The sequence below is a fragment of the Rattus rattus genome, chromosome 10, assembly GCF_011064425.1.
Source record: "Rattus rattus isolate New Zealand chromosome 10, Rrattus_CSIRO_v1, whole genome shotgun sequence".
NCBI lineage: Eukaryota > Metazoa > Chordata > Mammalia > Rodentia > Muridae > Rattus > Rattus rattus.
The window spans coordinates 45615420-45641341 of NC_046163.1; the positions used below are offsets into that span (position 1 = coordinate 45615420).

General features: G+C 40.5%; 1 protein-coding gene across 1 annotated transcript; it reads right to left on the bottom strand.

Moving 5' to 3' along the window:
• Positions 1-309: 309 nt before the first annotated feature.
• LOC116910900 (dimethylaniline monooxygenase [N-oxide-forming] 5-like) lies at positions 310-18964 on the bottom strand. The gene is made up of 9 exons (XM_032914666.1): positions 18830-18964; positions 17701-17889; positions 17131-17293; positions 14576-14718; positions 12846-13045; positions 10165-10514; positions 7484-7550; positions 5010-5372; positions 310-397 (listed from the first exon to the last, which is right to left on the bottom strand). The coding sequence occupies exons 1-9, from the start codon at positions 18962-18964 to the stop codon at positions 310-312; spliced, it is 1698 nt and encodes a 565-aa protein (XP_032770557.1).
• Positions 18965-25922: the final 6958 nt, after the last annotated feature.

Consider the following 25922-nt stretch of genomic DNA (forward strand, 5'->3'; position numbering starts at 1 on the left):
TGCACTGAGTTGGGATTTGCTTATTTCTGACATAACATGCATGGGATACCTATTTATGTCTTTTTTTTAAAACCTTATTCTTTACGTCCTGAGTGACTTCCTGAGTCCTGTCACAAAAGGTAACTGTAGAATGCTTGTCCCATCACTCACCACTGAGATCTGCATCGTCCAGGGAGAAACACACACAAAGCCTCTGAACCAAGGTTGTGCAGTCCATGGTTGCCAGAAGCAGGGGAGCAAAGGCTCTGAGGGGGAGCAAAAGCTCTGAGGGGGAGCAAAGGCTCCAACAAACCAGGAAGACAGGCCTGCTTATTCACGGGGGACGGTGTTCTCCTCCAGGAGACCTCCAAACAGGCCCATGTTGGGCACCATTTGTACGTGACGGGTCTGAAGGTACCTGGAAGAGAATGCAAGACAAGAGACATGAAGAAGGACGCCAAGAGTCTGATCAAGGCAACAATTTTATTTTTTCCCAAGGCTGAATTTATACCATAACATGGGTAACAGAGGGAGGGGGGAAATAAGAAACATTTACGCAGGCCAAGAACACAATATTCATGTGGTCAGGGAGTAGGCTGATGTCGACAGGTTGTCAGAAAAGTCACAGGTTTGTCATATCTATTAGTCAGCAGGATGTTGGTTTTAGCTCTTTCATATCATTATTCATCCTGACCACCAGGTTTGTATTAGTCTTCTGCAGCTGGCTGGGGATTTTCCATGAACCCAGTCATACTTAATTCTAACCATAATAATAACATCAACATTGGAGGGCTTCAAGGGCATCACTCCCAACAGCAGAGTACCTTCCTATACCATGAATACTGGTCTATAGGGGTGAAGGCTTCAGTTAGGCACCAGTTTAACTCCATGTTTGGTGAGGTGTGTAGGTGGTGTGTTCTACAACAGGGCATTACTGTCAGTTTGTGGAGAGAGACCAATGACTTTGACAATACCCTGGGTTATTTAGGGGATCCCACAGGCCCCTCTGGTCATTAGTTGGATTAGATGCAACACATTTGCAGCACTGGAAGCTTCATTTGGTGATGAAAGATATCCAGTTGCAGAACCATCCCTGCCCTTACTTGGCAATTCCGTTTAGATCACCTTCATACAAGTATATAGTTTATGAATCTTCTTCTATAGTAGATTTACATGACCCTTTAAATGGCTCTTAGTTTAATCAGTTCTTCCTCATTAAAAGGAGGAGGTGGATACCTTTTAAATTTTCATTTATTAAATTTTCTGTTTTCTTGTTATTTTATACTTATCTATTAAAATTCAGTTATTTATTTTCTATTATCCTTTAGACTTACTGATTTTTTTTGGTTGCATCTCATATCCTGTTTTTCCCCCCAAACTCTTCTCCTTTGAAACTTATGCCTTGGACTTCCTTCTCTGCAGATCAGGAAACCATAAACTCCATATCTATAAAAACCAACAACCACAACACGCAACAAAAATTACTCTGCTTTTTCTAGTTACTCTAGGTTTTAATTTTTTATTAAATTATTTTTATCTATTTACATTCCAAATGTTGCACCCCTTCTAGGTCCCCCTTCAAGAGTTCTTCACCCCCTCTCCCCTTCCCTTTGCTTCTGAGAGGGTACCCCCCCTACCTTACCCACCTCAGCATTCCCCTTCCCTGGGGCATCAAGTCCTTACAGGATTAGGTGCATCCTCTTCCACTGAGACCAGACAAGGCAGTCCTCTGCTACCTATGTGTTGAGGGGCCATGAACCAGCCCATGTGTGCTCTTTGGTGAAGAATGGATACAGAAAATGGGGTTCATTTACACAACAGAATACTACTCAGTCATTAAAAATGAGCACAACATTAATTTTGCAGGCAGATGAGTGGAACTAGAAAGCATCATTCTAAGTGAGGTAACCTAGACCCTAAAGGACATGTATAGTATGTACTCACTGATAAGTGGATATTAGACAAAATGTATAGAATCTCTGGTACTCAGAGCAGAACTCTATTTCTCTAGAATATTTTCTTATAAACCCTAGTTTTGTCTTCTTAGATCACCCAGGATTAGTACATTTCTTTACGTGACAATTCCAAAATGTTTGAAAAGCCAATGCTGAATTCTCTTTCCTTGGTGACAATCTGAAGTAAAAACAGGAATAGGTTAAATGTGTATCCTTGAGGAGTTCTCTCAGCAACAACACAGACAGTAGAGACATCATGTCTCTACAGGGAGAGCAGGGATCATGGAAGGTAGTGATTTTGGTTGTTGGGGAAGGATGATAGGGTATGAACTCTTACTGTGGAATGACTGAATTTGGACATATAAAGGTAAGAATGATAGAGTGTTTAAGAGAAACTTTGACAAGGTATTTTAATTATGTTACTCCTCAAGCAGATATACATTTTTCGTACTTACAAGAAGACCATAATGTAGACCAGGTCATAGGCAGAAGCATCATATTCTGAACCCTCCCAAAGATGGCAATGGGGCTTAATACATGTCATTCCCATGAGAATAGGGTGAGGACCTTGGAGGAACTGCAGCCGAAGATGGCACCATTTAGTGACTGCTGCTGACCAGAGAAGGCAGGACAGAGAGACAAGAAAGAGCTTTTGACAAATTCTAATTGGTGCAGCTTGAGATAGAAGATTATCTGTGATTTGCTGTTGGATGTGGCTTTAAGTATGGTCTATATGTATTCCAGGCTTCTGACTTCAAAGCAGGGGCCAATGAGTAGTACTGTTCATAAGGGCCAATGAGCAATGAGTAGTACTGTTCAGGAGGTTTGGGGGAGGAAGAAGAAGAAGAAGAAGGAAGAAGGAGGAGGAGGAGGAGGAGGAGGAGGAGGAGGAGGAGGAGGAGGAGGAGGAGAAAGAAAAGAAGAAGAAGAAGAAGAAAAGAAAAGGCCGACTTGCATCAAAGCTTTGTTCTACATCTAAGAGCAAGAAATGCATTCTGCTTCACTCAATATTTGGGTTGATGTTGACCCAGGTCCTGTGTCAAAGATCCAAGGCAGAAGCCATTTTTTGTGACTCTAAGTAATGAGGAGAGCTTAGATTGAGCACTCTCAGTTCATTTTTTCCTCACACCTTGCATCTGGTGGTAGTTTACTGGGGTTGGTAGATTTATAGGTTTGATTGCTATAGCTCAGTAAAATGACTCTTTGTAAAAGGAACACGTGGCTTTAAGATTATAGCCTTGAAATCCTTAACTAATGATAGTAATAATGCAAAACAGGTAAGAAGAGAGTCTGTGCTGACACTTCTCTGATGCTCAGTGTGAAATCAAGAACATAATGTTATGTAAACAAGAACTTGAAGATCTCTTGTGTAGTTCCTTTTCCACACTACTGTATACCAAGTACCTGAAATTATACCAGCCATTGGAGATGGGTTTGAGGCTTCACCAAACAAAGACACCACTGATGAGGCACACAACCTGAATTTCTGGAGCTGTCTTTCCAGCTTGCAAGGAGATTCTATCAGAGTCTCCTTTCCTCGGCTATTGTTTATGGCCTTTATAACCTTGGGGCGGGGCCTAGTGAGTACCATTCTTTTCAGGAACTTCCTGGGCCTTTCGAGCTTCATTGTCTTCAGTGTTATGAGTTTTGCTTCAAAGCACTACCTTCCCATCTTCATTCAGGAAAGAAATTTCAGTTTCCAGGAAATAGCTACACAACAGAAGGGGTAATGGCTGATGGATAATTGTTTCACAGTGAACAGTCTACTGCAGTCTTAATGTTCTGGAGCATCAAGACCAAGGCTGTCACAGAATATATGTTTAGTATATGGTCATTGCTTAGAAGAGCCACCCATAGAAACCTCTTTCTCATCTTAGGACATAGATCATTGTGGAAAATATGTTTTTTAATTTTTTTATTTTGAAATTCTCAAGTTTACAAAAGGTCTGAAAGATTAGTGCTATGAACAGTTGTACAACTTTTAACCAGAATCACCATCTGTGGAAATTCTGTCCCTAGCATTTTTCTGTTGTATCTCTTGCTCTGTCTCTCACCTGCAGATAAACTTAAACATATACTGCAAATAAAATGCCCACATTATGGTACTTAACTCCTACTTTCCCCTATCTCTTAGAAATAAGAATGTTCTGTTGCATAAACACAATGCTATTATACCACACAGTATCACCATTATACAATATTCATTATTCAATAAGACCATGTTTACATTTAAAATCCCCTCGTTTATGTTAGCGTTGTCATTTAGTGTTCAGGTATTTTCATTGATCATTATAGCACTGTAGTCTCCTTTATTTGGAATAGAGCTAAGATTTACTGGGAATGTTGGTTCTTTTTCTCTCATTTTCTCAGTTGTTCCTTAATTTAATTCATGCTAAACATTCTGGCAGCAGTATGAAATATCTGTTCCTAGTGCAACACATCAGGAGCTGCAATGTGTCAGGTTGACTGGTAGCCCGTTTACAAATAGTGCTGTTTGATTAAGTGGTAAGTTGACGAACATCACATCTTTCTACTAATAAATCTTTCTCAGGTAGTGCCTAGTGGCTGGCACTGGCTTACAATCTCAACAAGTGGTAGTAAAAATGCATGAACATGAGGCCATCCCAGACTGCTTGCACACTGAGACCAAGTCTTAAAACTAAGAATCAACCAAACAAACAAACAACTGCTAGAAACAGCTATGATTTTTCTAGGGCGTCAGAACGGGGAAGATGCTTTGAGACTGTCAAATGTACTTTTAAGGTTTATTGTTGCTTAAACAGTCTCTCTGAGATTTTAATAAACCAAATTCATTCTGCTTTTAATTATTCTTCATGGTCATGTTACATCTAAGCTTCTCAAATTATTTCAAATGACGTTTGCAATAAAATGGTAGTAAATGTACCTTTTTAGCCTCTCCTTATAAAGTCATCGTTGGAGTATTTCTATGTGCATTTGAAAATCCAGTTGTAAAACTTGCCTAATAAACATGTTTCCCCTTATCCTTAACTGATCTTAAGATACATGGCTTAATTAAAACTAGTTGCATAAATATTTACATCAATATGAGGTTACAGATTTGTGAGATGCATGATAACTAATACGGAAATAAAGAAAAAACTGACAACACAAACACTTTTGACCCAGAACAGATGAGAGAGGGAGGCCCGAGAGTGTTTGACCACACGGGTTCTCAGGGGCTTGAGTATCCGTTCTCTCTGAGTGAGGATGGCTGCCCGAGCCCCAGCCCATTTCCCTGGCCCCTGTAGACGGTACTGGTAGGAGGTGCAAGGACCATAGAAGATTTCCTTGGCCAGCTTTATATCCCAGAGGAGGAGAGAGAGTAAATTGGGTTTGACACCTATCTCAGAAGCAATTTCATCCATGTAGTCGATGAACTGTACTCGGCGGCTAGAGTCTTTGAGATTTTTAATAGCGCTGGAGTGGGAACAGAAACACACAAGCATTAGATATTTCAGTCACCACTGTCCCCGAGATTCCAGTACAATTTGCTTTTATTTGCTTCTTCGCTGCTTTACACTTGTCAAATCTTAATTTAACACACTCTCCTCAACTCCCTTAGGCACACTATGGTCTCTTAACACATGACGTAAATCTCTGAGGGCTTTAAAGTTCCACATACCCAGCAGAGTGACTGGCATATATAAAAAGGAGTGACATATCTGGATTTCCCTTGTAGATACAGAATCCAATTCCATCGTAAGAATTAAATTACCAAGGAGTATACAAGTCACAGTGTAGGAAACTCCATTGCTTACTTCATGGTTCCAAACTGCGTAAACTGTCTTCTCCATGTACTAATTCTGTGTACAGTTCTTCCTTTGGATATTCCTAGATAAGTATAAGTTACTATCGATTTTTTTGTAATTTTCAAATACTCGAGAATTAGAAGCCCCTCTGCAAGCAGGCACAGTGGCACGCACTGTCCCAGTGCTCAGGAGGCCAAGGAAAGAGAATCATAGTAAGTGCAAGGTCAACCTGGGCTATGCAGTGAGTTCAAAGCTAGCTTAGGCTAGGAAATGAGGCCCTATCTCAAAATAAAAGAATACAAAACCAAGAAACCACTCTTTTAAATTATGTCTGGGGGTTGGGGGGGACCACAAATAGAAAGTGCCTCAATTTAAAAAAAATTAGAACTTTTCACAATGTTGAGAGGAGATAAATTTGTATCATTTAAGATAAACATAATAAAAAAATGAATAAAAATATCCAAGTAAGTTAGAAATAGATGCAATAAGGCTAAGGAAAGCAGCACTAAAGCGCTTATTACCGAATTCATGGCTGCAGAGGAAGAGTGGCCATTATTGATCTTACTCAGTTGTGAACCTGCCAGTCAAGCCCTGCCCACTGGTCTGTCAACAGCAAGACTGGTCAGGGAGCAACCAACCAGCCTCTGACTGGATCTGAGGCCTGCTCCTCAGGACGAGACTGATGCCTCGTCCTCTAAGCCCGGTCATAACTCCAGGAATGACGAGTTTCGAGGCGATACGAGAGAATTTACTATTTTGTAGTTAAACCTGGGTGGCTCCAAACTACCTTCTAGACATTTGTGTCTCTACTCTTAGGCAAATAATGCTACTCTCAGCCTTGATCGAGCGGTTTCTCTTTGTAAGGAGTGGTGGTGACTCCATGACTGCTGGGTCTGAAAACAAGCAATGGCTAAGTGCTCAACCCTGGGCAGGGTATGTGTATTACCCTCTCTAAGGCTTAGGGAATACCAGAGAGGACCAGAAGATAAACCAGATCCACCAGGAGACAAAGAGAAGGGCTGCAGAATGCTATTTTCTAGGTATGATCCACCCTTCTTTGTTCTGCTTTTAAAAAATTAAAAATTTAAACAATGACACAGGGTGACCTAAGAGAACTTTCATACAAGTATATGATGTATTTTGAGCATACGACCCTGACCTCCCTACCCTTCCTTTCTCACCCCATTGTTCTCTCTAGTGACCCAGATTGTTTTGTTCCTATTTCCAAGTCACCGGTACGTATGACTGTATTTATCTGTACTGTCTGGGACCAACAAATGAGAGAAAAATACAACACCCTTTTCATTTATATCTCTATTCTTGCAAGTGGTGTACTTTATTCTACTTTAGATTGAACATAATACACAATTTCACCTTATTCCTCCGGACACTGAGTTTCTAACCGAGCTAACTGTGACTAGGGATTGCCGTACATACTAATATGCAGTTTGACTCCATGCTGTGCTGGCCTAGAGTCTTTTGGGTAAATACTGAGAAGTGATATATCTGGTAGGTATAGGTTTAGTTTCCTCTATTCTTATTTCCACAGTGAGTTTATTTTCTACTCATCATGCAGACTTGGTGTTCTGTGGTTATTTAACACATCGTGTCAGACTTAGGTTCCACAATCAGACCCACGTGAAAAATGTCAACAGAATATCACTAAGCTAAGCTTATTATATTAGGACACATGTAGGTGTAAACTATATAAAAAGCAAAACCAAATATTCCCCATCTGAACAGGTTTCATTTACTTTTACAGAAAATTAGGCTCCTTACTCTTTGTCTGCTTGATGCTTTCTGTTGATGTCGGCCATCATGGCTTTCTTTGATAACTTTTGGAGTCCTGAGAAAACAATATATAAGTATTGGAGGGTTGACACGAGGACCAAGGTACACACATAAACAAAAATAATGATTCTGAAATAGAACGGAATCTCCAGACCTCTATAAAATTAATAATCAAAGCCTCAGGGTAAAAACCTTGCAAAGGAAGAGAATTTCTTCTACACCTACGCCCAGAAGGTCACTTCTTAAGTTATTTAGCTTTCTTTTCTGATAAATAGAGTTTAAGTGTACACTCAACATTCCTGAATACTATGAATACCTTTCAGGTGTTTTTAATAGTCTTCCAAAGATCCTCAACCCAAACTGGGACCTGACTCAAAGTTTCATGTATCTGAACATTGCCTAACATTGAGCTTACATTCCAAATGCATTTTCCCTGTCTTTTGAGTTGAGAACATCTCTTAGTTTTTATTGTGCTTTCCGAAATTATACACTGATAGAAACGAACCCTGAACTGGGATAACCACATTTTGAAAGGAGAGTAAGTAATTGCAGACAGAAATTCTGTATGTACGAATGTGTCACAGACAAAGAACATCAAACCAACAGAATGTTAAATTATGCTAGAAAGACAGGACAGTTGTAGGCATGATGCTTATAGACTGTTTGCCTTGTTGTTTCACCAGGTGTCATACGGAATTAGTATCTGCAAAAATATGACCTACACACAAGATTCCTCAGAAGTTTCAAAAGACATTTTTAAGCATGAGTATTCAAAGCATGAAAAGGAACAGGACTGCAGAATCGAAAGCTCATGAAGCACACTTTAAATTACTACTGTACATGTATACATACATTGTGAAACATCAATTGTTCTACAAATATACCAAATGAAAAGGAACTTACTCAATGAAATACACATGTGTCCTTTTCCATGCATCAGTGTTTATAATAATTCTAAGTGGCCCATTAATATAAAATAAGTTGTATGTATACATACGCACACACATGTATATGTATGTATGTATATACATATACATATATCCCATATGCCTATATTGAGTGGATAAGAATATGGAGTGCTATATTTTAAGTGAAGAAAATGACTGGAAAAACAAGGATTCATTTGACAATATGGTGCTAAGAGGAAGAAGCCAGACATCACATAGTGCATAGTCGTCCAGCATTCCTCCTTCAATTCCTTTAGATTACTGTGTTCTACTGCCCACCTCTACTATATTTTTACTTGTGTTGTGAGACCATAGGTTCATATTTATTTTCCTTGTGCACACTTTATTTTGGCCAACGCTTTCTTCACCCATTTTTTTTCCTCCCCTCACATCTCTCCACTATCTGCTTGAACTGCCCTGCCCCCAGTGTTCATATAATCTATGATTCCATTTGCACAAAGGAAAATTAAAGCTGCCTATCAGAAATGAACATTGTTTTCTTCGGTGATACTGGAGAAAGGTGAGACTGGAAATGCAAAAAGAGTGAGTTCTGAATTTTAGTTATTCCATTTGTTTTTTATCTACTTCGCAGTTGATTGTGTATGTGTATACACATAGTTGTATGTGTATTTGATTTGTGAAAACTGTTCAGTGTGTGGTATATGTGCTTCTGGATGTGTATATTTTACTAGAATAGTTCATCAGATAAATTTTCTTTACCAAAAGGCAATTCAATATGAATAGAAGACCCAAAGTATAATAAATGTTGTAAGAAATTGTGTAACTACTTTCTCATATGTTCATTATCATATTATCCATTTGATGGGAGTCAGCAAAGAAGACATATTCATCAAGACAAACAGAAGCAAGAAATACAGAAAACAGAAACATAGAGCTATGCTTTAGAGCTTTGAATAAGCTTCAAATGGGTTCACCTGAAACTTCAAAAAATAAATGGCATAAGAGAAGTTTCAGGAGCCACTATTTCCACTTCACCATGGAAACATGTTCAAATCTCGCTTGGGGAATTGCCACATTAATGAGTGCTGAGGCCTTAGCAAGGACGTTTGTCACAGTGTGTCAGACTGAGGAGGAACTGTCCTCATAAGGAAGAACCCTGGTTACTCATTAAATAAAGTATAGAAAACTTGGTCAAGATTGTTTGGGGCCTGGAGGAGAAGGCTGTATGTGATTCAATCTCAGACGCTGCCCGGCAATTCCTTGCAAACTGACCTTGATTTATTTCATTCTACTAGTCAACCTGTTCTGCTCAGAAGCATCACTTTGGGTAATTATTTGGGAAACAAATTGAGAATATGAACCACAAACTTGGAGTTGGTTACTACATATCTGAAATGTGTCCCAGGTAGTTCATCTCTTGTTTGTTTTCCTACTTTGGATCATTTCTGTATCCATAAAACCTTACCCTAAATTAGTTTCTGCTGAAAAGAAACAGATAAGTAGACAGTCACATTAAAATATACCCTCATTATGATTTTCTTGGTTTTACAGTTTTTATAATTTGTGTTTTCAGTTTTAATAGAATTCTCTTGGAAATGAAGTATCAACCTTGAGAGGAACCCATGGTAGTTTACTTTTAATGGTGAAATTTCAGACAATTTAGCAGAATTAGAGAAATCAACAGAATAGTAGACCTCTGTGTTACTTTTAAAATCACAGAGAATTTGGACACACTATACTCATGGGAAGACAGGTACATACCTGTGAACACACGCACAACCCATCGGCTTTGGAGCTCAGACGTGGGGATGATGGCTCCTGCTGGCTGTAGGATTCCAATGAAAGCTAGAGTTGGCTTCTCTAGCTCAGGAGGGAAGACATATTTAAACATGGAGTACTGGCTGTCTAGTATTCCTGAGTCATCACTCAAGAAAGGGAATGTCAATTTATAGCCTGTGGCAAAGATGACAACGTCTATGTTCTCCTCGGTTCCATCCTCAAAGATGGCTGATGTTGAGGTGAATGTTTTCACATTTGTTTTTACCTTCACTTTTCCAGTAATGATGTGACTTGGCAGGTCATCACTGAGAACTGTTCGGTGGTCAAGAATTCTGTGCATAAAGAGATAGGTATGCAACTTCTTAGTAAAAATGTAGTAGCATAGGCAAAAGCTGTGGGAAATGTTGCATAGCGTCAACGATTTTCATTCTGCTTTTCGGCATCCTCAGAAGGCCACATAGATCATTAGTAAAGAGCTGGTTGTCTGATTCAGAACCGAGCTGTGATACTTGTTCAGTCTCTTACCCATTGGGAGACCTTGGACCAGCCATGAAACATTTTGATTTCACTTTCCTAATTGTAGAACTGTAAGAATGTTGTAACACCAGATCAGATTTGTTAATATATACTAAATATCTTTAGATAATAATATTTTTTCAAGGAATAAAGTGTTTTCATCATTTAATGAGTCAGGAACTCACTATGTAACCCTGGCTGGCCTGGAATTCACTTTGTAGTTCAGGCTTCTCTTTAACTGACAGAGGTCTGTCTGCCTTTCCCTCCCAAGTGATTGGATTAAATGTATGTTAATTTTTGCTGTATTTATTTACTCTTGATACTATGTAAAATAAGTTGACATTAATATTTTATTGATTTATTGATTTATTTTATTTATGTATTTAGCGATCTCACCCCCCCGTGTGTGTATGTGTGTGTGTGTGTGTGTGCGTGTGTGTGTCTGTGAAGATGTGGAGATCAGAAGGCAACTTGTGGAAATGATTCTCTCCTTGTACCACGTGAGTTCCAGTTTCAGGCTGGGTGACAAGTGCCGTTACTTGCTGAACTAGCCTGCTACCCCAGTTGCTATTATTTTTAAAGACCTAAAAGATACATCTGCAACATTTAAAAATGAATCTTGAATGAGAATATTTGTGACTAGTGGCGCTGAGACCTTTGGTCAATTTTAATTGAAGGCTTTAGTTATGAATTAGTAGTAGTCTCCTGTTCATACATTAATACAAAAGTAATATTATTAAACTTATCTCATATATTCTGAATACTTTCTTCCCTAAAAAGAAATCAAAGTTATACATTTGACCTTGGTTAAGCACAAAACTATGTATGTATACTTCCAGATATCCATTCATATTGATTTTCTGTTTTCATTAATTCAAACCTTTATTATATTTTCCTGGAATTAAACTTTTATTTATTTATTTATTTGTTTATTTATTTATTTATTTATTTATGCCCATTAAGTGTGCTGCAGTGCATGTGTGGAGGTCAAAGAGTAACTTGTGGGAGTCAGTTCTCTCTTCCCATCATGTGGATTCTAGGGGTCAAATTCTGATCATCAGGGTTGGGAGTGAGTGCCCCTATCCACTGAGCCATCTCTCCACCCATAGGATTTGAAATTTTTAATACATGTCTTAGTGGGGAGAAGAAGGAGAGGGAGAGAAGGAGAGGGGAGAAGAAGCGGGAAGAAGGGAAAAGAAGAAGGGAGAAGAGAGAGGGGAAGAGGATAGGGGAGAAGGGAGAAGGAGCAGGAGGAAGAGGAGGAGAAAGAGAAAACACAGACACAGATGCAGAAGCAGAAGCAGCAGAGGAAAAGTGCCCACAAAGTCATAAGAGTCAGGGAAGGCAGACGTGGGATCACAGAAATAGACAGAACTGGCTGGTGTTGTGTGAGGTAAAAGAAAGAAAGCTAAGTATTCTCAAGTACAGAATGAGTTTTGGAAAGATGTCTATAAACATTGCAATTTTCAGTGTTCAGGGCTATCTTGACTGGGGCTGGTAATCATGCAAATGGGATAGAACAAAAAGTCAGTGCAAGTGAAGAGGTCAAAGGGCATGAGGTTGTTGTATATGGGTAATGGTCTTGGTTGATGGTGGGTTTAAAGGTAAGCATGCAATCAGAGTTCTTAATTTAGAGAGTGAACACACGGTAGTTCACAGAAGATGGTAGGAAAGCAAGAGAGTGTGGCATATTGACCTTTTGTGAATTTCAAATAAGTCAAGACTTTAAAGTCTTCACTTCCCTAGCTGTACAACTCTCACACCTCAGTGGAGTGGTTCTCAATCTGTGGGTTACAACCTCCCCTCCAAGGGGAGACATCAGATATCCTGCATACCAGGTATTTACATTAAAGTTCATAACCATAGCAAAATTACAGTTAGGAAGTAGCAACAAAAATAATTTCATGGTTGGGAGTCACCCACCAAAACACAAGGAACTGTTACAGCATCAGAGAGGTTGAAGGTCACTACATTAGTGGGATCACAAAGAGCCTTCAATAAGAAGGAAATAATTTGGATATTCCCCATAAAAACAAATACTGTGTGGAGTTAATGGTATTGCTCCTCCCAAATATGAGGACATATTTAATTGACTTAACTATTCCAGTTACTCAAAAGTATTGTCTGCTTCAAATTCACAACTTTACCTGTGCTGGGGCAGCAGCCCGAAATTGGCGTGGTTAAACCTTGCATTTAACTTTTTCTCCATCTGTCTGTTGATCAGGTATCTGGGGCAGAACTTTTGGACAGCTCTATTATAACGCGTGAAGAGTGAGGCGTCCATGGGGTTCCCATGATCCCAAACTCGACTCCATACCCATGCCCCTCGTCTTGTGCTGAGGAAAACCTTCAAGAGAGGAGTAGTTGCTTAGTGAGAATTTAGCTGCTAAGCAGATCCTCAGAGATTTTTGTTGTTGTTTGGTTGTTTTTGTTTTTAAGTTCTAGAGGAAACGGAATTAACTTCTCGCATTGCCTTGTCCCCCTCACCTTCTTTCCCCTATCCCTAATTGAGCCTCGATGGGAAAGGATGCACCCAATCCTGTAGAGATTTGATGCCTCAGGGACCGGAGATCCGTGAGGGGGGCGGGGGGAGCTGGAGAGTAGGTGTGTGGGTGGGGGAAGATAAAAGTGGGGGTGAGGATGGGGGAGTACTCGCTCAGAGGCAAAAGGGAGGGAATTTGGGGTGAAGAACTCTTGGAGGGAGGACTGGGAAGAGGGGCAACATTTGAAATGTAAATAAATAAAACAATTTTTAAAAAGAATAAAATATATAAAGACAACCACCAACAACCACAACGTAAAAGATCCACTTACTGAAAGTCATTTCAATTAACTTAATGTTTGTCATGGATCTACCCGGCTTGTGACATTTGCCCCTGCTATACTAGGTGTCTGAAGTGTCTGAGGTCCCAAAATATAGAGAAAACCCACAACACCGCAATAGGTTATTACATTGAGTATTGTACTGAAGCTAGTATTCAGATTCCATGTGAGCTCTCTCCCTTGAAATTTCCAAGACATGAAGAAGCACATGTTTAAAATGTTTGGGATCAAAACAAAAATTGGGTACAGAAGTCCACAGTGGAATTTACTCACTTTTACAACTGGAAAAACCCTAACAAAATGTTTGCAGTGCAAAAAAAAAAAGGGGGGGGAATATATCTTTTGATAAATTGATAAATATTTTGGTCTATTTTGTGTTATTTAACAGAGACCTTGAAAAGAAAGCTTTTTCTTTTTCTTTTTTTGATGTTACAATCACCAGTGTGATGTTGTCACAGATCAGTGACTCAGGTGTCTCAGAATCATGGCATGGTTAACTTAATTTCCAGTGCTCAGTACTGGAAATCTTGTGTCTTTTCCTACTATGAAGTAGGAACCGAGAGTTAATTTTGACTTGTACGACTGTCCTTCCATGCTCTTTACGAGTCAGCAACAGTTCCTGCAGAGGAAGGATTGCTCCTCCTTTCCTGCATTCATTTCTTCACAGTCTTTGGGAAACTATTAAATCTCTCCTTCACACAGACCAACGATATTTGTGGACATCGATTGCTCTTTAAACTTCATCTCTAATCTGAAACAGCATCTTCCAGTAAAATTCACTTTATTTAGAGACTTCTCATTTAGCTACCTGTATTTAATTATAACTTTTCTGACTCTTGTTGGATTGCTGCTTCTCCTACTCCAGTGCATTATGGGCTTGGGGTTTTGCTACTTGGGAATTCTGTGCTTTCTTATCCATATTTAGTCAGCAGAAAAACATGTCCTCACAATCCAAAGGGGAACATGACTGTTAAAGGCAGAGGACGTCTAGACTCACAGTCTCTGCAGGTATCAAGGTTACACCCAAGAGCAAAATCAGGATATGATACCAAACCTGGTCAGCGACCCTGCTGATCTCGCCTGCCACGTCTGCTCCAGAATTCCCAATGCCAATCACGACCACTCTCTTGCCCGCAAAAGAGTTTGGGTGTTTGTACTCCCAGCTGTGGAGGCAGCTGCCTTGGAACTTGCTGATTCCTGTGAAGGAAGAATCAAGGCCCTCAAGTTGCAGCAGAAGTAGAAAACACAGCTTGATAAATTTCATTCCTAAGCTTGAAGTTCATGTTATTTTATTCTGTTCTTTGCGCTTGGACTTCATGCCACTGTTAAGGAATATTGTCTTCCAGGGAATAAAGCATTCAACAGCAGTGACTGGATGGCCAAGACCAAAATTGGAGCAGAGTTTTTTTTTTTTAAGTAGTTGATGAAAATATACCCTTCTAAGATTTACTCAGTGTGCTAACTCTTTGTCGCTTTAGAGTGTTATTGTATTTTTGTAATTTTTACTCAGAGATATAAGACTGTCTCTTTACTTTTTATAACTCTTCGAAAATCCACATTTGCAAAGATCCTAAGTAGTATATTGGTGTTATTCAGAAGCAGCTGAATGCCAGCCACACATTTTTTTTCAGTTGCTTGTTCAATTAATACTGTTTAAAGGAGAGCATGCAGTAGGGGAGTAGAGAGATAGGAGTAGATATAGAAATTAAGGAGAGGAACTAGGGGTTAATATGATCAAAATACAATGTATGGAATGCTCAAAGAACTAATGGAAGGAGTTAACAAAACTCAAAAGAGAAGAAGAATTTAGTTTTGCCATTGGCACCTACCTATAGGGTAGTGAACTACCCCTGGTCTCTCCCGTATCAGAGTATTGTACGCAAAACACATAAGACATTATCTGCTACATTTTTCTGGCATGAGAAGAATTTTTTTTTTTTTTGGTTCTTTTTTTCGGAGCTGGGGACCGAACCCAGGGCCTTGCGCTTCCTAGGTAAGCACTCTACTACTGAGCTAAATCCCCAGCCCCAAGAAGAATTTTTTTAAATTAAAAAAATTTTTTATCTTTATTAACTTGAGTATTTCTTATTTACATTTCGATTGTCATTCCCTTTCCCGGTTTCCGGGACAACATACCCCTAGCCCCTCCCCCTCCTCCTCTATATGGGTGTTCCCCTCCCTATCCTCCCCCCATTACCGCCCGTCCCCTAACAATCACGTTCACTGAGGGTTCAGTCTTGGCAGGACCAAGGGCTTCCCCTTCCACCGGTGCTCTTACTAGGCTATTCATTGCTACCTATGAGGTTGGAGCCCAGGGTCAGTCCATGTATAGTCTTTGGGTAGTGGCTTAGTCCCTGGAAGCTCTGGTTGCTTAACATTGTTTTTCATATGGGGTCTCGAGGCCCCTTCAAGCTCTTCCAGTCCTTTCTCTGATTCCTTCAACGGGGGTCCCATTCTCAGTTCAGTGGTTTGCTGCTGGCATTCGCCTATGTATTTGCTGTATTCTGACTGTGTCTCTCAGGAGAGATCTACATCTGGTTCCTGTCGGCCTGCACTTCTTTGCTTCATCCATCTTATCTAATTGGGTGGCTGTATATGTATGGGCCACATGTGGAGCAGGCTCTGAATGGGTGATCCTTCTGCCTCTGTTTTAAACTTTGCCTCCCTATTCCCTACCAAGGGTATTCTTGTTCCCCTTTTAAAGAAGGAGTGAAGCATTCATTTTAAAATGCAGTTTTAAAGTCCGGGGAGCCCAAAAGTACAGCGAATGGTAGTAATTTTAGTCCGTATTTTACTTAATCCAGGATAATCTGAGATGCTAATATATGGTTATTGGTGAGATTCTCTACTGTGTTTTCTAAGTGTGGTGAATATTTTACAAAGGAAACATCTTAATTTTGTGTTTTTCACATATCAACTGCTCATCAGTGACATCTGGCTAGTGGCCACTCCCTACTCTCTAAAATATAAGCAGACATTTCAAGGCATTCTGGAAAAGTTAGACTTCAAAAATTATAATTGCCATAAATTATAAAATTCCATGATGCATAATCTGTCATTCATTGAGTGTTCCAAAGACTTCTAAATTATCTCCACAAATCCTACTTCTGTTCTTTTGGTCAGTCTTCCTCATTGTTATCTCTGAAATGGACTGTTTAAAGTCTTTATTCCTGATGCTTCTGATTCAACCATATTCCCCTATTAATGTTCCTCACTCTTGCAGAGATGATTATATATTGCCTCTCCTGCATGTATGCGCATACACACACACACTGAAATGCTTTCCCACTAACTCTTACAGGCTTCTCCTAGTCACTCCAAGTGTGGACCAACTCCTAAGCTCTCTCCAGGATTGCCAATCTACTGTCTTTCCTCCACTGCTTCCTCATCCATGAACGTCTCTCCTGGACCTTGTTTGTCCTAGGAACTCTGGTTTACAGCTCTGTCTTTACCTCTGTTGCTAGACCTTCCCTGACTGTCCTATGAACTTATGATGCCCCCTCTTGGATCTACTCTGTATAAACACCGTTTGGCCAATGCCTATGATAGGAGAGGCATTAAGATATTTAGAATCCTAAGGTTTTTCTCACACACACATTAGAGAGATACCTTCAAAGTCTTGTAAAGGAAAGTGCTTCTCAGTGTAGTGACCACTGCAAACCATTATCCCATCAAAAATGTAGGTTTTCTGCGTCTCCCCAGTCTCTACCACCACGTCCCATTGACCAGAAGATGAAAAATCAGGGCGTTTCTTTATACTGCACACCTTTGTCTAGGAAACAAAGAACAAACAAAGCCTTATCTCTACGACATTTTTTTTTTCCTGTAGAATTCTATGTTTAAGTAGCTCTACATGGCTCCTAGGTACTTAGGAATTGTGTGCACATAAAATTCCTAAAATGATCACATCCCAAATGTCACAGCTCATTAGAGCACAAACGCATTGGCTTTATTTTCTAGGACCTATGTATATTTACTTTACAAAAATGAGCAAAAACTTAGAATTTGGGTTCCAGCTGGGCCAGTGCTCATATGGTGGGCAGATAAGACAAACATATCTTGGCAAATTGTGAGCATTGGGGGCAGGTGGGAAACGCAGACTGAAACTGCCCAGCTGGCTCTGTGTGTGAACTTTGCCTTGACCAATGGGAAGGCAGTGGGCGGGGTTTCGCTCCTTACCTGGAACTGGATGTGTTTCAGGAGCCCGAAGTGCCTGGCATACATCCTGAGATACTCCATCATTTTGGAGTTGTGCATGTAGTTGGGGTAATGGTCAGGGATGGGATAGTCGCTGAAGGCTGTCATCTCCTTGGATGTATTACAGGTTAAAGATTTGTATATCCCAGGATTTCCACTTTTTGATTTTTCCTAAAGGAAACAAGTTGACCCATGGCTTTGGGCATGCACTAGAGAACCAAAATTGAGGTGTCTGAAAAGTCACAATTTCGTTTTCAGGTTTTGTGATAGAATTCACCAGGATGAGGGCATTAGACTCCTTTACTAATGGGGGTGGTAGCAATGATTGTTTTACACCAGGAAAGAAATAGCAGGTTCCAAGTATGCACATAACACAAACTGAGGAAAAAGTAGAAAAATAACACAAAGAAGGATCCAATGAGAAACTACCAATGGGCAAAATCTGTCTCCCAACTGAGGGGATTCCATTTAAGAGAATGTAATAGAGCATGAGATGCTTATAGGATTTGGGTTTAAAATATATTAAAATATAAAGGAATAATGATGACTAAGATAAAAGTGTCAAGTTAATAAGAACTGCTCTTAATGATCTTATATCGTGCTTCAGTAAGACACACCCAAGTTAAGACTCCCCTTCACCCTTCTAACTCCTGGAGACACTGTGAGATAGGCCCACTCTTTTAAGCTACTATTCTTGACTCTGTAAGCAAGCATACACACCTTTCCTGGTAGTGACATGCCTTCCCAGTAACTAATAAGCGACACAAAACAACACATGGAATGATTTACAATACAGAAGAAAATGCCACAACTAAGAGTTTGTTCGAGGCAGAAAACTGTTCGCATGCATGTTCTTTGAGTTTCAGAACTCTTAGGCAAAATTTGGATCTCAATATCCTGAATGTTATACGTGGGGTTGTGAGGGACACAAAATTAAATAGGATTGTGCATGTCCCCCAAGACATTTCAAATTTATCGAAAGATTTATCACTAATTTGGAAAGTGTACTTAAGGGACAATTTATGTTTTCAGAGTTTTATTTCCGAGTTGAATAGAAACAACTCCCATACACACAGATCATGTCATATTCTGAAAATATTTATAAAATTACCTCATATTTCCACAGTCCTCCGATGTCACTCCTCTTCTCAAAACATGTAGGTTCCAATCCCTCATCCAGACAGCACTTAATGGCGCCCAATCCGCTGACCCCTGCGCCAATCACTGCTACTTTTTTTACCCCCATGGTTTCTGGGATTAAGAAGAATTATTTCACTTGGTTTTGAGCAGCGATGCCCAGGCTCATCACCGTGTTTGTGTCCAACCTCGTTCATTTTAGCCTTGACAGATTTCGAGGCCACAACTTTAACTGCTTTTATTATACCTTATATTATCTTGGCATATATATTCTATTTTAATTCTATATTATGTAATTTTTTCTCCATTTCAGAACACTCTGCACCCACATATTCAAACAACAACAGATGGAAATTTTTCTTAAAATGTACATTCCTACATTTCGTTGTTATCTCTTAGAAACCTATTCTTTTCTAACGAGAGACAGAAAAGGAGTAGATCTGGATGGGAGGTGGGGAAGGAGGAACTGAGAGGGGTAAAAGGAGGGGAGACCGTACTTAGGATTTATTACGTGAGAAAAATCATCTATTTTCAACTATTTTTAAAAATGCAACGAGAATTCTAACACGTGATACATGTGATCTCAGCGACTCTATCTGGCTCCCGAGGCTCTTGGCAAGTGAGGCTTCACCTTACCCTTCCATCTCGCCCGACACTGCCCTTGCTGCTTTCCTGTCAGCATGCAACCACAGAGCACTGTGACCATCTTCCTCTGGTGTCTTCCTGCTTATTTCTCCTTCTGTACAGAGATTATGATCTTTTCCACCTACAGCCATCTGTAATTTTCACTGCTATCTTCTCTTCTCACAGCTGACAAAACACAGCTCAGCACTTCACTCTACATTCTAATTCCCCTTTAACGTGATTAGAGTATACCATGCCTCTTCCTCACTTAGGTGGCGACATGTGAATATAGGGACATCACATTCTCTAAGAGTAAGCGTCATGGTGCCAGAGGGCAGTGTAGGGACTCAATGACAAGTAGGTTCGGTTTCTTGAAGGCCAAGAACTGTTTTTCCTAGTCTTGTCTCCATAGAGGGATTCCCAGTGTGCTTCTGTTTTAAGAGCCACTTTCAGGTATTCTTGTTTCTTCCTCTCACTCTACGCTATGACTATTAAAAATTACTTATGTGTATGGTGTGTTTCGCCTACATGTATGTCTGGGCACCACTTGAATGCCTGGTGCCAGCCAAAGTCAGAAGGTGTGGGCGTCCATGGAATTGGAGTTACAGGGGGTTGTGAGTCACCAATAGGTGTTAGAAATGGATGGGGTCCTTTGCAAGAGCAGCCAGTGCTCTTAACCTTTGAGCGTCCTCTTTAGCCCTCATACATTTGAGGAATGGCCCTACTGAGGTGGGTTAAAACTCTGCTGTTCTATTTTAGGAACTGAAGCAAGAGTGGGGCTCCCCTGTCTCTTTTTCTGAGGTTCTTGCTTCTGGTCTTGAAGGGGACGGAATATACAGCGGTCATCCATACAAATGATAAGCTGTCTGAAGTGTTCAGTCTCTCAGCTCTGTAGCTTTCAAAGTACAGTGGAAGAAAAGAACAGTAATCCTGTTCAGGTTGAAGCCTTAGTCACATTCTGCAGCTCGGAGTGAATAGGGAGGCATGGGCTTTGTGAAATAAAGCCACTGTGCTGTCTTAATGCCCAGCTTTCTTTCTTTCTCTCTCTTATTAGAACTAGTGAGTGATATTTTATATATATATATATATATATATATATATGTATATATATATGTGTGTGTATTTAAAAAGTAAGATTTATATATTTATATAAAGTAATACATATAGATTTAAAAAGTAATATATACATATATAACATACTACATAAAACACATTGCTTTATAAAACAATTTATGAATCATAATCATCATAGGATTTTCTATACATAATTTTTTTTTCTTTTTTTTGAGGGGGCTGGGGACCGAACCCAGGACATTGCGATTCCTAGGTAAGCGCTCTACCACTGAGCCAAATCCCCAACCCCTTATACATAATTTTTAAATGGATAGTTTGGATTTTCTTCCACTATTATCAGTGAACCAAAGCTTTCTTTTTTTCTTTTCTTTTTTTTCTTTTCTTTTTTTCGAGGCTGGGGATTGAACCCAGGACCTTGCGCTTCCTAGGCAAGCGCTCTACCACTGAGCCAAATCCCCAACCCCCAAAGCTTTCTTTTTGATGCATCTTTTCTTACTATAAAGGTAATTCTGCTTTATCTGCATCCGTTATCTCTATCATTCTTGGGCTCCAAGGACACAGGCATCACTCTCGGAATGGTGCCTGGGGCATTGTACCTGTTTGTCAGGGAATGAGTCTGCTGGGCTTCCTACCTGCTTGTATATGCTTTTTCCATTCCATTAGCTGTCATTTCTGATTTCCCCCCTCTTTCTCTTACTTAACGTCCATATAAAATTTCAATAGAACAGACTTGTATTAAGCAAACATAAGGTAAACCGAAACAGTTTATATATTGTGAGGAATATTTGGTTGGAACCACATGCACCAGGGTAGCAGTCGGGATGGTACAGAGTGAAACCTACATGCCAAGCTGAGAACTGCTACGTCACCAGAGTATATAGTAGGTGCTCATTTAAATTGCATTTTAACCTAGGAAGAAAAACTATTTTAGATCAAGAGATCCTGGAAATTCGGAGCTATAGTTTCGCAGTTGGAGAAGAATGGTCAAAAATGAATGCAATATGAATTTAGGGAAGAGGAGACAGAGGAAGGCAGGAAAATCTATGGAAGTGGCTTACTAAGCACAATCCCTTGGTGTCCCCAAAGTACTGTTGTCCAACTTACAGTCTTTGAGGAGTGAGGTTGTCCTTTTACTGGATTCAGCGGTGTTGGTCTTCCTGCCCTTGGTCCCTCAAATCGGGTGCTTACGTACCCAGGTGTGCAAAGGGATTGTGAGCAGAGCAGAGCTGCAGTCAATCTCCTTGCCACTCCCTGTGGTTCCTTTCCTGGGTGGCTTCTCCCTGTAGAAGAGTTGAGCTACTGTTAGTTCTTTCCTGTTCTCAATCCGCTTTTATGTTAATCTCGTCCCTTTTTTTTCCCATGAGAAGGCAGGATCTTTCTATATCTTCGTAGAAGGACCCACCCTTTCTGATTCTCAGGAAAAAAAAAAAGTCACGATCATTGCAGATAGAAGCAAATGTTTCCACCCAGCTGCCAAAAATCATTTCCAAGAAACTTTGGTCTCCGACTTCCCCTTTTGGCACTTTCAAGCACAAGTCAATTCTCCTTCACAAGTTTGTTCAGGAAGAACACCTTGGAAGGAAGAACGAAGCATCACAAAGTCAGTCCCAACATGCTAGGCTCCTTACCTCCTGTGTTAGGGCTCTCCAGCCCGCATCAGCAGACACCAGAGCACAGATGAAGCAGGAGCAGAGCAAGGCAAGGGACTCTCCGTAGCAGTTTGCTTATGTGGCCATGCCACTTGGTGGCAGGAGTACCTCAGGCCAGGCACTTGGTGGTCACAGCTCTCCACCCACAATTGGAAGTCTGGGATCCAGAGAACTGAAGTGTGTTTGTTTGCTTTTAATATTGATTTCATTACTTTATACTAGTTGCACAAAGTATAAAGTTTATAAAGCTGCACAGTGTTTCATCGAGACATTTCCATGTACATATGAAATGCCATTTGATCATATTCCAATCACATCTCTTCTTTTAAAACTTTAATTTTTTGAGAATTTCATACATGAGAACTACGTTTAAATCATTTACACCTCTTCTTCTCCCACTTCAGCTTCTTCTTTGCCCCCCTCGTCCCTTCAAATTGATGATCTCTTCTCCTTAACTATCTTTGACATGCACACAATTTTTAATTTTTTTTAAATGGAGTTAGGTCACACAGGGTGATAATGATTTCCCCAAGAGTCATAAACTAGCAAAACCCCCAGTGCTAGGTCTGGAAAATACCCATTTGAATGGTTGCCCCAGGGAATTCAAGAGACTCCTCAATCAATATATTACCATCGCCTCTGCTTGCTCCACAGAACTTAAAGGCAAGGACCTAATGCCGAAGACATTACACTTTGGGCACAGATCTTGGAGGACTTGAGCTAGAACTGACCTGCAAACCTCCTCTCCTGAGGACTGGCTCCCATGTCCTCTGAAGGAGTGGTGCAAACAGCCATGGGAGACAAGTGACCAGTAGTTCTACCCGATGTTAGAGCCTGTGAATGACACAAGTGTCCTGCTCAGCAAGACATCATGGTGGTGTGATGGTGGCACTTCTGTCATGAGGGTAACCCATAGCTCTCTAATGGGGCACTCAACAAGAGGAACTCCATTCCTGTGGCTGCTAACCTGGCCAACGACTCATGGCTGGTGAAGTCATAGACCCTAGAGGAGAACCTACTACTACCATTTTCCTGGACCAGTATAACTCTAGTTAACGGTATTCTAAGTAGTTAACCTTATATCCACAGGTCAATGCACCTCTCTTAAGGATGCTTCTGTTTGCAACAGATGGAGCCCCACAACAGATAAACTCAGCTGCATATAATAGAGAGAATGAGTGACCTTGGGGTGCCCAGTCCCAGTCGATATGTCTGTAGTACAACCTGTATACCAAAGGCTTAGGGAAGATCAAAGAAGAGGGGTGGAGAGATTGTAAGAGCAAGAGGACCAGGATGCCGCTGCAGGATAGTTCCTTCTAGACATGACATGGGAGATGTGCCCACAAAATTGCTATTGTCAATGCTGGAATCCCAAAGCACAAGAGCTTGGAGTTCTGATGTCCAGAGGTGGAAGAGCATTCCAAGTCAAGGAAAACCAAGAACTCTTTTCTTTCGCACCTTTACTCTATTTTATGCCCCTGACCATTTGGATGGTGTCTAACCACACTGAAGTTGGATCATTCCAATGCAGTGGACATTTGAGTCTCACACAGTCTTTGAAGACAGCTTTGTGGACACACCTGACTTAGTTAAACCATTCTGATGAAATGCCAAAATATCTATTTCCCATCCAGCAAAAGAGGAATTGGCTTACTGCTTAGTGACCTTTAAGAATAACGCTTCGCGGACCCAAGAGGAAACTGTACAAGGCCTCTGGGTTCCTGTGGGGGAGGGCCCAGGAGCAGCAGGAGCCCTGCCTGAGACACCACCGAACCTGAAGGAAACAGACCGGATAAACAGTTCTCTGCACCCAAATCCCGTGGGAGGAGAGCTAAACCTTCAGAGAGGCAGACACGCCTGCAAAACCAGAAGAGACTGCTCTCTGCACACATTACTGATTCCAGAGGAAAACACGGAGGCCATCTGGAACCCTGGTGCACGGAGGCCCCCGGAAGAGGCGGCGCAGATCTTCCTGGTTGCTGCCACCACGGAGAGCCCGTGGGCAGAACCCCGCGAGCGAACTTGAGCCTCGGGACCACAGGTAAGACTAACTTATCTGCTGCAAGTGACCTGCCTGGTGAACTCAAGGCACAGGTCCACAAGAACAGCTGAAAACCTGTAGAAAGGAAAAACTACAGGCCCGAAAGCAGAACACTCTGTCCCCATAACTGACTGAAAGAGAGGAAAACAGGTCTACAGCACTCCTGACACACAGGCCTATAGGACAGTTTAGCCACTGTCAGAAATAGCAGAACAAAGTAACACTAGAGATAATTTGATGGCGAGAGGCAAGCGCAGGAACCCAAGCAACAGAAACCAAGACTACATGGCACCATCGGAGCCCAATTCTCCCATCAAAACAAACATGGAATATCCAAACACACCAGAAAAGCAAGATCTAGATTCAAAATCATATATGACCATGATGCTGGAGAACTTCAAGAAAGACATGATGAACTACCTTAGAGAACAAGTAGAAGCCTACAGAGAGGAATCGCAAAAATGCCTGAAAGAATTCCAGGAAAACATAAATAAACAAGTAGAAGCATAGAGAGGAAACAAAAAGCCCTGAAAGAATTCCAGGAAAACACAATCAAACAGTGGAAGGAATTAAAAATGGAAATAGAAGCAATCAAGAAAGAACACATGGAAACAACCCTGGATATAGAAAACCAAAAGAAGAGACAAGGAGCTGTAGATACAAGCTTTACCAACAGAATACAAGAGATGGAAGAGAGAATCTCAGGAGCAGAAGATTCCATAGAAATCATTGACTCAACTGTCAAAGATAATGTAAAGCGGAAAAAGCTACTGGTCCAAAACATACAGGAAATCCAGGACTCAATGAGAAGATCAAACCTAAGGATAATAGGTATAGAAGAGAGTGAAGACTCCCAGCTCAAAGGACCAGTACATATCTTCAACAAAATCATAGAAGAAAAACTTCCCTAACCTAAAAAAGAGATACCCATAGGCATACAAGAAGCCTACAGAACTCCAAATAGATTGGACCAGAAAAGAAACACCTCCGTCACATAATAGTCAAAACACCAAATGCACAAAATAAAGAAAGAATATTAAAAGCAGTAAGGGAAAAAGGTCAAGTAACATATAACACTAAAATCAGGGACTAGACAAGGCTGCCCATCAGAATCACACCAGACTTTTAGCCAGAGCAATCAGACAACAAAAGGAGGTCAAGGGGATACAGATCGGAAAAGAAGAAGTCAAAATATCACTATTTGCAGATGATATGATAGTATATTTAAGTGATCCCAAAAGTTCCACCAGAGAACTACTAAAGCTGATAAACAACTTCAGCAAAGTGGCTGGGTATAAAATTAACTCAAATAAATCAGTAGCCTTCCTCTACACAAAAGAGAAACAAGCCGAGAAAGAAATTAGGGAAACGACACCCTTCATAATAGACCCAAATAATATAAAATACCTCGTGTGACTTTAACCAAGCAAGTAAAAAGATTTGTACAACAAGAACTTCAAGACTCTGAAGAAAGAAATTGAAGAAGACCTCAGAAGATGGAAAAGATCTCCCATGCTCATGGATTGGCAGGATTAATATAGTAAAATGGCCATTTTACCAAAAGCGATCTACAGATTCAATGCAATCCCCATCAAAATACCAATCCAATTCTTCAAAGAGTTAGACAGAACAATTTGCAAATTCATCTGAATAACAAAAACCCAGGATAGCTAAAACTA

Bases quoted from the DNA above. Each gene is read 5' to 3' on its own strand.
- LOC116910900 (XM_032914666.1), bottom strand. From the start codon at position 18,964: ATGGGGGTAAAAAAAGTAGCAGTGATTGGCGCAGGGGTCAGCGGATTG. The intron at 17,890-18,829 runs GTAATTTTATAA...TGTTTCCTTTAG, and splicing joins GAGGACTGTGGAAATATGAG to GAAAAATCAAAAAGTGGAAA. The intron at 17,294-17,700 runs GTAAGGAGCGAA...TTTGTTTCCTAG, and splicing joins TGAAACACATCCAGTTCCAG to ACAAAGGTGTGCAGTATAAA.